The 12,643-nt window shown below is 36.2% G+C and overlaps 1 protein-coding gene across 1 annotated transcript; it reads left to right on the top strand.

Moving 5' to 3' along the window:
• The first annotated feature begins 10,825 nt into the window (after positions 1–10,825).
• On the top strand, positions 10,826–11,595 carry LOC129231360 (SUMO-conjugating enzyme UBC9-B-like). The gene has a single exon (XM_054865653.1). It carries the CDS (start codon positions 10,964–10,966, stop codon positions 11,441–11,443), a length of 480 nt encoding a protein of 159 aa, XP_054721628.1. The 5' UTR covers positions 10,826–10,963; the 3' UTR covers positions 11,444–11,595.
• Positions 11,596–12,643: the final 1,048 nt, after the last annotated feature.

Here is a 12,643-nt window from a genome sequence, read left to right as displayed (position 1 = left end):
ACAAGGTCTCCTTGATAAAGCGTCAGCATTACCGTGAGATAACCCTTTTCGATGCTTGATCTCCATGTCATATTCCTGGAGCCGCTGTATCCATCTGGCTATCTGACCTTCCGGATTTTTGAAGTTCAAAAGCCAAGTTAATGAGGCATGATCTGTCCGAAGCAGAAATTTTCGGCCGTAGAGGTAATGATGGAAGTGTTCTACAGCTTTCACTATGGCCAGTAACTCCTTTCTGGTGACGCAGTAATTTCGCTCCGACTTTGATAAGCATTTGCTCCAATAAGCGATGACATGTTCATTTCCGTCAATTTCTTGGGATAAAACAGCTCCGATGCCCTCGTTGCTCGCATCAGTGTCCAGGATGAAGGATTTTTCAGGCTGAGGATAGGCGTTGATGTTAAAGCCTCCTTCAGTCGTAGAAATGCATCTTCGCATTCTTTGGACCATTCAAACTTTTGCTTGCTCTCCGTCAGCTTATGCAAAGGTCGTGCAATGTTGGAAAAACCCTTTACAAACTTCCTGTAGTACGTGCAGAGCCCCAGGAAACTTCGCAGCTGATGGATGTTTTCGGGACGACTCCAACTCCTGACCGCAGATACCTTTTCTGGATCGGTTTGTACACCTTCAGAAGAGATGATGTGACCAAGGTAGTTCACTTCCCGGCGGAACAAATTACATTTGGACGGGCTTAACTTCAAATTGGCTTCCTTAAGCTTTTGCAGCACCTTCCTAAGATTTGCCAGATGTTCTTCGAAACTGCGTCCCACGATGATGATATCGTCTAAGTAGACCAGACAGGATTCGTAGGAAAGTCCTCTTAACACTGTCTCCATAAGACGCTCGAACGTAGCTGGTGCATTGCAGAGGCCGAAGGGCATCACTTTAAACTGCCATAAGCCTTGTCCAGTTGTAAACGCTGTCTTCTCTCGGTCATCAGGGTGTATCTCAACCTGCCAGTAGCCGCTCTTCAAGTCCAGGGTCGAAAACCACTTGTGTCCGGAAAGAGTGTCTAAGGTGTCGTCTATCCGTGGAAGAGGGTAACTGTCTTTCTTGGTGATTTCATTCAGTCGTCGGTAATCGACACAAAATCTGGTGGAGCCATCTTTCTTTCGGACCAAGACGATGGGAGAGGCCCAAGGACTGGATGAAGGTTCGATTACATCATTCTCCTTCATCTCTTTCAGGAGGGTTTCAACTTCTTCCTTCTTGGCGAACGGTAGTCGTCTTGGATGCTGTTTAATAGGGGGGTGTTCTCCAGTGTAGATCCTATGCTGCGTTAAATTCGTCCGGCCCACATCCTCCGATGTAGATGAAAACAGATGCTTGAAGTCGTCCACCAATTGTTCCGCAGCAGTTCTTTGATCCTTCGATAAGGGTGCACTCCCAATTAACTTCGATGTCAAGGACTCAGAAGACACAGTCTCGGGGGAATTGATTCTTCTAATGATGCAGTTTACGGGAGTGCAAGTTGCTAACACTTCGCCTTTCCGGATATTCCTTGGCCTTTCACTCACGTTGGCGACTCTCACAGGAATTACATCCTTGGAAAGGTCCACAAGCGTAGATGCCACCAGCACTCCTTTTGGGTTATTGCTTAAGTTGGGGTATTCAATGAGTCCAAATCTAAAACTATTGCTTTCTTCAATGGAGCCGGGTATTAATGATTCTGACCTTGAGGGAATTGATAAATCTGTTTGGGCAATTATTTGATGAGCGGATTTTACATCACTTTCTGCGGGAAAGACTGCTATGTCTTCTCTCGTCGAGTGCAGCTCGTTAGTCTTGAAGTCGAGGTTGAAGTCATACTTCTTTAAAAAGTCCAATCCGAGAATGAAGGGGTCTATGATAGCAGCAACGAATGCGGTATGATGGTAAATGGCGTTTCCAAACACAATTTCTAAGTTCACTTTACCTTCAATCTCGATCTTGTCACCTGTCACAGTTTGGAGGGTAACGCAGGGCGGCGTCCACAGAATGTTGAGTCCAAATTGACGAGCCACATCTGTTCTAATGATCGTAACATTGGCTCCAGTGTCAATAATCAGTTCGCAGGGAAACCCGTTTACATATGCGTAAACAAATAGTCCATTACTGCCGCCACTCGTCGATGAAATCTGGAAAACTTTAAGATGGGGCTCATTCCAATTTGGCGACCTCCGCCCCGCGAGATTGCCATGGCTTAGTTTTCCTGGACCTGCGAGGGAGAGGTGCTCTTCCCTCTGGTTTCTTGACGAGCTTCACAGTTTCTTCGTAAGTGACCCTCGCCACCACATTTCCAGCACTTAAGTGATTGTCCATTATGGTCCTTGGGAGCCGAATTCCTTTTGAGGATTCCTGCAATTTCTTTTATTTGCTTTTCCAGATCAGCAAAACGTGACGAAACCGGATCAGGCTCATCAGTTTTCACGCCGCGGATTGAATGGCGATCCTTGCGGGTTGCTTGCTGGGCGGCCTCCAACTTCATCGCATACACAACAGCAGAACTCAGGTCTTTGACATCCGCCATCCGTAGAGCTTTCTGGATTTCCGGATCTCGAACCCCGTCGATGTAGTAGTTGAGTGCCAGGTTGTCTCGAACATCCGCAGGACAGTCACAAAAAGCAAGATGAGACAATCTCTCGACGTCCGCCGCTAGCTCTTGCAGGGTTTCCCCGGTTTTCTAGAAACGGGATTTCAACTGGAGTCGGCTGAAATCTTTCTGGCACTTCTCACCGAAGCGAAGCTCCAACGCAGATGTGAGGGCGGCGAAATCCAGGCGCTGGCTGTCCGGAAGGGTCTGGAGAATGTCCGCTGCGTCACCTCTCAGGGATGCTGCAAGATGACAGGCCTTGGTAGCAGAGTCCCATCCGTTCGCTTCCGCCACTATCATGAATTGAGTTTTGTAAACCTGCCACGAAGTTTTCCCATCAAATGTGGCAAGTTTAATGGACGGTCGAGCAACCGATGTGGGAGCGCCAAACTGTACAGAGCTGCTTTCCGCGGTCGCCAATCTCCTTTCCACGTCCTTAAAGATCTCTTCTTTAAGTAGAGTAAATTTCTTGTCTTCTTCTTCCAACTTATTTTCCACATTGGCGATACGCTCTTCCACAGTATCAAATTTTTCTTCCAGAGCCTCAACTTTATCTCCCATTGCGGTTAGTTGATTCTCCATCATGGTTTTCATCGACGTTAGGTCCCTTTTTATTTCATCTTGACTTGTAGTAATTTTAGCAGTTAAATCACTATTTAACTGTTCTTGGTTAGTCGCCAATTCATTTTTCAATTGTTCTTGGTTAGTCGCCAATTCATTTTTCAATTGTTCTTGGTTAGTCGCCAATTCATTTTTTAATTGTTCTTGGTTAGTCGCCATATCATTTTTTAATTGTTCTTGATTAGCCGCCAAACTTTCGGTCAAGTCACTTTTCACGGCATTAATTGCTGCCAGAAGTTGTTTTAATTGGTCATCCATTGCGCGAGTAATCACCATAAAAACAAAGTCTATAAATTCAAACAGTCTTTATGAAAAAAAAAATGTCCAAAGTCACACTTACTCCAAGAAAGTCCAGAAGAAGCCCCACGTTGGGCGCCAAATTGTAACGGATTCGGTGCGACTTCCACTTTCTTGAAATGAAGACACAGTTCTTGATAAAACACAGGAAATTTATTTACACTATGTACAGGAAAGATCTTCAACAACTGCTAAATTATTCATCAGCAATTAAGCAATTATCACACAACACCGTAAACTCAACGTTTACACACGTATTTACTTCCAAATACGAAAACAACACAGCGAAATGCCTCGCAATAAACAGAGCAAAAATGCACTCAGTTCGAAATCTGAATCGAAACTAACTGTTTATCCATCGCTAACGGCTTATATACACCGAAAAGAATTTTCTACAACATTCTTACCTCTTCGCGAAATGCGTAGACCGTTAACAAATTTTGATCAATGAAAAGGAAAAAAGAATAGGGGTTGTATACTTTAGCCATATGTTAAGGGGTTGTATATTCATTACGGGAAACTATTTACAGGTTACGTTACTACAATAATTACTATTTACAGGATTTGTAACAATACTGTTGAATTTGCAAGAACAAACAGAAATATTCACACTTTTTTGGCATGGTGCAGATGATGTTGGAATAATTACTGTGGATGAAATGATAATGGTTCTTAGTGTTAATTTTACATAGACGCAGTCGTTTAGTGTTTCTTCATTTTAGTGTTCTTTTTCAACTTATAGTTTTGGCTACTTTATCAAAATTGATCTTAATATTGATCAATAAATATTAATTGATCAAAAAATTTCACAAATGAAATTATATCGTTTTTTTTTTTTTTAAATTTCCGTGATGCAGATTTAAAAGACAGTAAATATCTCATAAATGGATGCAATTACAAATAATAATAATAATAATAATTCACTCCAAAAATTTATATACTTTATCCTGTAAGACCCCCTTACCCCTTTTTTAGATATGCTTCATGTAAATTTAAATAAAAGGGGGTGAAATCAGATGGGTGTCAGACTTACCCCATAGTAAAGGGTAAGTGGGACACCCATCTGATTTTTTTTTTAAATAAAATAGTTAAGAATATTTAAAGCATTATTTTAGAAAATAATGATGAGTTTGTGTTTATTAATAATGCCCAAGATAAAATAAGACAATGAATTCAAATTTTTTTGTTTCAAAACTTTTGTATAAGGTGTCAAAAACGAACTGTTCTCAAAAGGGGTCCACTTACCCCAGCCAACCCTACCTGGAAGTAGCTCACACGTGTCGTTGTGAGAGAAAAATAAATTCAACACATGCACATGCATATTATCACCCATTCCTAATTAGGTGCTCCTATCTTTAAATTTTTCCTCACAACTTTTACTCGTGTTTCTCTCAGCAATCTCTTTCACGCCCCCCCCCCCCCCCCAATTAACTCATGATACCTAGAGTAGAAAACCAATAAGTATGGATTGAAGGGTGTAAGTAGTTCAGTAGCTTTCTTTTCTTAAATACCCATGAATAAACTTTTTTTTTTTTTAAGTTAAAAGAAGCTAGAAAAATCTCTGAAGTTCTTTTACCTCTTACATTTTTCTAAGATATCTAAGAAGCTCTATTACTGGGAATTTGAATAGTGAGTGTGCTGAAGATGGGACAAATGATACCCATTTAGATTTCAACTAACTGCGTGCATAACTACTACTTTTGGTTTCATAAATGAGGCTTTTGCTATTCGCGGGGGAAAGCAACAACAACAAAAGAGGAAGAATTTCCACTCTTTTCTTATTGCTTTCTTATTAAAATGGAAAAAACACCAACATAAAACTTTGCGGTTAGCGACCGTAAAACAGGAATTCACTTCTTCTATGTCTGCCGTTTATAAAAATCGTTTTGCGTTTGGCCTCTGTGTATAGTTGAAACTTGATTTAAGAGGAATCTTTTAATACCAGGTGCACTCTGTTTTTCGAGCTACTGAGGCGGATTTAGGATTGAGTTCTTGGGGGCAGTTTTTTTTTTTTTTTTTTTGAGCAACATTAGTTGTACAGGGCCGGGTTTAGAGTCCCTATGTGAAAACGACTCTAGACTTTTAACAGGGTCACTAAGCTATTTCAGCAATGAGGACCCTTTTGTAGTCCTGACAACTTTTCTGTCGACGGCAAAAAAGGACACTTTCAAATGCCCCCCCCCCCTGTTTTTGTCTTTTTCCTTTGGGCCACGCTACATAAGGACATGCTTACTTTTTTGAGTGTCGTTTTTATTAATGTGTTGCATGCTGACTTTTTGACGCACGGCTCTCTTTAAAGTAGGATACAGAATATCTCCAATTTTGGGGGGTTTCTTCCCAGGAGGAAATTTTATAAAATAGATATAATAAGGGGTAAATGGATTGACGAAATTCTCGGAAAAAAATAGACTAATAAGTTATTTTTTAAAGTTATATACTCTTTTGCAAATTAAGATAATGCACATTAAAAACATCGACAAATCAACGATAGAGTGCTCAGGGAGAAAGGAAAAAGGGAGAAGAAAAAATAAGGAAGTGTTTCTAGCTTACATCGACTGTCGGTACAATTGGTTTTTGATCATGCCGCCAACCCACCGACAAATTCAACAATGAATACGTAAAACAAAAATTGATCAATAGTAAAATATGTTTTAAAAGAAATTGTGTGCAGATTTTGAAAATATACAGGGTGTCCGAAAAGTCCTTGACACATTTAAAAAAAATCATGGAAAAGCAATAAATTGTCTTATGAATTTGCAGTTTGCCCCATAATACTTTACAAGTTCAAGAGTTTTTTTTTTATGACATCATAAATAAATGTAATAACAAATATTTAGTTATAAATATTTAATAATAAATACTACTTCCGTTTAGATATTTTTCATATTTCATTATTTTTGCTCTTCATACACTGCTATAGTATAGCAATGTATGAAAAGCACTTTCAATAACCTCAAAAATAGCTTACAAACAGTAACTTCAGAGTTATTGAATGCTTAACTATGCACAGCAATGTCAACCTTTTTTGTGTAAAATACAAAGTACGAAACGTATTTCGAAACCTTACCCGGAGAGTATAGCACTAGATCTTTTATTATTACAATTTTTTTTTTTTATGATGTCATAAAAAAAAAACTCTTGAACTTGTAAAGTACTGTGTACCAAACTGCATATTCATACAACAATTTATTGCTTTTCTATGATTTATTTAAATGTCTCAAGGACTTTTCGGACACCCTGTATATTAAGAGAGTGCCTATATTTAGAGAAATAATCTGCATTGAAAAATATTGCTAACACAAAAAAAAAAATAATAATAATAATTGATATTTGTGCGACTAAAACTCAAGGAGATATTCGAGTTCAAAGTTTTAAGGGACTATACAAAAGATGAGATTGGAACTTATTGTCCTTTTAGAAGAATAATAGGTCTTCAAAGAAAAACAAGGTATTTATCTTTTTCATTGCTATTCAAAAATAAAGGCAAAAGTTATGCCGTGATGCTATTGCATAACAAAACACAATCTATGTAAAACCTCTTAACGGACACTCTCTAATAACGAACATTTCTTCGAGTCCCGGTCCCTTTATATATGTTTTCCCATATTATTCACTCTGAATATCTTACACTCCGAATAATACACAGTTATTTTAACAAAGCAATATTTTTTTTCAACTGCTAGACAAAAATTCTAAACCAACAAATAATTAACAATTTTCCCATTAAGTTCCAGTTTTGTTATTTCCAATTCTCTAGTACGAAAAAGTATTTACCTCATTTTAGAAAATAGTGCTTGAATTTATCTAAGTCAGAAATTTATAGCAACTTCATTTACCTATTCGAGCAATATTAAAATTTAAAAAAATGTATAACCAAGAAATCTCTTTTTGAAAGATTCGTCGGAACAAGAAAAAAGAAGAAGAAAATGATTAAATAAATACAACTTCTAATGCTACATGTTTTATTTATCGCTTGCAAAATTGAGTTTTTTTTTTTTTTCAAAATCATTATCTTACTTTCTAAATAATGTTAAATAAATTCTGTTCTACTAAATATATTGTGTTATAAATAATGCTAGGAGAGCGACCTTTCTTTTTTTGCGCCAGGAGTATGACATTTTTTTTTTTTGGGACATGAGAATGATATTTTTCTTGCAATTTGCCTGTTGCGCAAGCCCAGGATTATAATTAAGGTAACTAATGTTATCTTTCGATTCTAACCTCTTAATTCAACAACACACTATGAGTAGAATTATTATTTTTCTTTTATTTAACACAGAATTTTGTCCAGGAGAATGAGAGCAAAAATGTTACATACCCATTTTTGAACAAAGTCTTAGTAAGAACAGCAGACAAATCCTATTAACTTAATACTCAAGGAATCTAACAAAATGGTGATGATAAACACAGTGTTATAGCACAGCAAATCAAAAATTCCTTTTTTTTTTTAAATTTATAATAATTGAACTCACTCCTAGAACAGGAGAATGACATAAAACCTGGTGGCAAACTTTAAAATGATGTACCTTGAATATTTAAATAATTAAATTTATTTAAAGGATGTCATTTTACATCTTTAAGTATGCGTAATTTAGTACTACAGTATAAATTTGTGGAATGTTGATAAAAAATTTAGTAAATATTTAATTATCTTCGAGAAACGAATGGGGAAACGTCAAAAGAGTGACTTTCTAGTTATTCAAAAAAATTTGTAGGAAAAAAAAAGAGTTATTGTTTTAATAAGAATGGAATACCATCGGAATAGTTATTTCTAAGTATTAAAAAAGGGGGGGGGGGAATCTAGGTCAAACAATCCTTGTGTTAGGTTCCTGGGACATAATATTGTTAGGATTTTGAAGAATCACCCAGCTGCATTAAACTATTTTTGTATGATGATATGAACATGTCTTGGTGACGTGCTACTTGAAATTTAATTCATTTTAATTTTTTCAAACATTGATTTTAAGTTTACTTTTTTTTAAAAAGTATGCAAACCAATCAATTACAAAGGTTTCTAAAGCTTTTTTTAAAAATAAAAAAAGTCCGATTTAAATTTAAAAAAAAAATCTGATTTCAAAAAATTCCATTGATTTTGAATTTTAAATCATGATTTTTTTTACACAGTTATCTCATTCTCATTATTATCATTTTCCTTCAAAACTGATGCTATATAGGTTTATGGTAACTAAAATAGGAAATAACCAATTTTGATTCGAATCTAATTAAATAGTTTGCAAAGACTGCATCAGTTGTAGTTTTATATCTCGTTGTGCTAAGATTGCGATCATTTGACATTGTGAAATCAAATTCTGTATTTAAATACTCAATGGTAGACTTTTATCATCGACAAACATGACGGTGAACTCCTCTGGCTAATCGTTAAATACTTCCCAATTTTGACTTGAAGTATTGCAGAATTTTAGAATAAATAAATTTTTATACAGAAGTTCTAGTACTGCGCTTAAAGACTTATCCGGTGAAGTATAAATCGCAACCATTAGCTGTTCATTTTCAGAGTGTCAACGGCGAACACCGATATCAGAAACATTGTTTTTTCTCATCTGAAAAATACCCAATGCACCTTAAGAAGTTTTCACTTCAAAAATATTATATAAGCTTAAACATGTTTACTTCTGAAGAAGAAATGCAGTGATGATTATCGAACCCACTACCGTACAGATTGCTGACTCAGGAATCGGATCATGAGACTGACGCGCAGCCGACTGCGCTACCGAGGCTCGTAATCCCAACGAAAACAACGCACGTAAAGGAGCAGAGAAAAGCTGCGCATGCGCTCTATTCCAAACGTCGGTGACGGTGTCGCGAAATGACACCACCTCAAAAATGCTCAACGGCCTAAGAAGTTTTCACTTCAAAAATAAATATACAACTATAAAAATTTCTAGTTATTGTAAGCAAAAACCGTGTTAGAAACTAAAAATCTCATGATAAAATTGAAACAAATAAGGAGCTATTATAGCAATGTTAATTATTACATATTTTAATTCACAAGAAGAAATATCCCTCGCCAGAGCCTGCCCTAACAAATGCGAGACCCGACTGGAAAACTCTGGCGGGGCCCACGGAATAATTGCATTTAATTTAAGACAAAAAAAAAAAAAAATGACGAGAGGGATGGGACAGCACATCCAAATCTTGAAGATATGGTGCCCCAGGACTAATGAGACTTTGAGTAGTCCTTACTCAGTCACTTATGAATGAGGTTAATGCTCAGCTAAAGAAATTAACTTTTACATTGGTCTCACAAAATTTTTATTCCTATTATATTGTAAAGCTTATTATAAAAATAACGCGGTAAAAGAGCACTCTACACGTAATTCTTATATGTTGCCCCGTTCAATATTTAGAGCAGTAGTGCCCAACGTACGGCCCGTGAAGCTGACCCATGTGGTCTGCTGTTTTCTTCAATATTACAAAACGAAAACTACGATTAGTAACAGCGTTACAAATTAGAAACCAAATGTTCAGAAATTGGTACCTATAAAGCAGATTCTCTTCGCCTAATAACTTTTGGACCAATTCTCAGTTCTTAGTTTCGCTTTCTTTTATAAGATTATTTTTTAATCTGGGGGGGGGGGGGGATATTTTTGCTTGTATGTGATCTGGCCCTGAGAATTATATTAATATGAGGTTCGATCCGGGGACACCACTGGTATTATAGAGAACCAAAAGTAATAATATTTGACTGTCATGTTGATGTAGATTTATTTTCGTATGGAATTTTTCACTCAGAGAAGAATTTCATTCATTTTAACAAATTTAAAATTACCTAAAAGCTTCAGGAACCTTCTTTATCCCATTGAATGAACTCACATTCCTAGATTAACCATCAGTTAAATATTAAATTTGAACTTTTTATTTTCACACATTTTTTCTTTTGTTCATTTGAAGGAAAGAATGATTTTTTTTTTCCTTTTGGCGCGGGCCCGATTGGATCCTTTTGCTCTAATCAGACTAAAATAAGGTCGGCTCTGTCCCTCGCTCAGAAAGCAAAAGTGTTTATTTTGCTCGCATTCCGCCCAACACTACTACTATCATCCTATCATCACACTAGAGTCCCTGAATGCTCGGAATTGCTTGCGTGACGTCATCAATCCAATGAATTGTCTCTTTCCGCCCAGACGAAACTTCGGCTGTATAACTTTCAAAAAAACTAAAATTAAAGTTTTTCTTGCATTTAAAATCGAACAAAACTCGTTAGAAATCAATTTTTAAACAGACTCAGCTGGGGCGTTCTCCTTTTTATATTGGCCTTGAACACCTCACAGTTTTTTCTGGACGGACTCTCAAACATAGTAGAAAAGTTGGCAACGCTGATGTTGTTTCATTGTCTCAGCTTCAGTCAGATTCAGACAACTAGAAGAACCAGAAGCAACTAGTGTGTACCGTCTGAAATCGTCGATTCTAAATTCCTTTAATTTTGTGTTCATCATATTGTAGCTAGAACGTAGATTCATGTCTGGAATTGCCATAGGCCGGCTCTCAGAAGAGCGAAAGGCTTGGAGAAAGGACCACCCATTTGGATTCGTGGCTAGGCCCACCAAGAATATTGACGGGACTTTGAATTTGCTCAACTGGGACTGCGTCATCCCAGGGAAGAAAGGAACTCTCTGGGAAGGTGGGTTTTACAAAATGAAGATGAATTTCAAGGATGATTATCCGTCATCCCCACCGAAGTGTAAATTTGAGCCGGCACTGTTCCATCCCAATATCTATCCATCTGGAACCGTATGCTTGTCGCTGTTGGATGAAGACAAGGATTGGCGTCCTGCAATTACCATCAAGCAGATCCTGCTTGGAATCCAGGAGCTCCTGAATGAGCCCAACATCAAGGATCCCGCACAAGCCGAGGCCTACACTTTTTTCTGTCAGAACCGGCTCGAGTACGACAAAAGAATTAAAGAACAGGCCAAAGCCATGGCTCTTCAAAAATGAACTTTTATAAACTTTTGACATTGGACATTCTCAAAAAATACATTCTTTGCTGTTCATCAAAATTAATGTTTCATAAAAATTAATCAATGTTATCGTTTAAAAAAAATCAAAATGAATTTTTAATACTTTTTAAATAAATACACTTCATTGATAATTAGAAAAATGATTCTTTTCTACTCTGAACATGTTTTTCTATAATGTCACTATGACCTAAAAAAATTGCTCTGACATATGCATTTTGTTCATGATATTTTGAAACTAAATGTTTGAAAACCAAAAAAGAGAAAGAGAAAAGAGACTACAATACTATTACTTAAAAATCAGCACATTCATAAAATTTAGACAGAATTTTTGAAGAATTTAAAACAGTTGCAAAAGAAATCAACGCTATTAAATTGTTTTTCCTTTGTGATACAAAATGTGCAAGAAATAAGATTTCTTGCAATTTAATTTTATTAAAAGAGTTAATTAAAAAATAAATTATAGCATTAATTTTGTTTTATAAGTAGTGAAAAATACCAAATCATCAATAGAAAATCTTGTATTGTTTTTTCGTACTTTTCTGATTGTGTGTTAGTGCAATAATAATAAGTAATTAACATTTCTATTTAAAACTGCTTTAAAAGTAAGAGCTGCGCATTCAGAATTTTTGAATGGAGTACAGTTAAATAACTCATGTTTCAGGCTGGGGGTGAGGGTCACATTGCATTTTAATATATTGTTTTAGTGAGAAATGTGAAATCATATTTAAGCCAAGGAATCACCTATAAGTTGGAAAATGAAAATCCCAGTTTGTTGTATTGACGCTTTTTTAGCAACAAATAATATTTTGAAATATATTACAGTATGAGTGTTTATATTTCAGGTAAGTTTTTTGATGTTTAAAAAAAATGTTTATAGCAAGTCGTTTACTTTCACTAAAAGATAATCTTTTGCAAGATATACCATGCTATGAAAACTGACATGTGCAAAACAAAAACAAAAAAGTTCTTTATTTTTAGTTTCAGAAGCTATTAAAAAAAACAGCACTCACAACATTTAGCATCAATTCCCTGGCATTAATTTGAATTTTGACGTCTTGAACTCAAATTGTGCTTTTCGTAATCAAATTTAGGTGGGACCCTACTTGTTAGGTTTCTTGTTTCTAGAATTTGCTCCTGTCGCATTTGAATTCAATATGTAAAAGTTCAAGTTTTTGCC

Source organism: Uloborus diversus, chromosome 10, assembly GCF_026930045.1.
Source record: "Uloborus diversus isolate 005 chromosome 10, Udiv.v.3.1, whole genome shotgun sequence".
Taxonomy (NCBI): Eukaryota; Metazoa; Arthropoda; class Arachnida; order Araneae; family Uloboridae; genus Uloborus; species Uloborus diversus.
This window is presented reverse-complemented; position numbering and strand designations above follow the sequence as displayed.

What these genes read in the sequence shown, in the direction of transcription:
- LOC129231360 (XM_054865653.1), top strand. Translation starts at nt 10,964, where the DNA reads ATGTCTGGAATTGCCATAGGCCGGCTCTCAGAAGAGCGAAAGGCTTGG.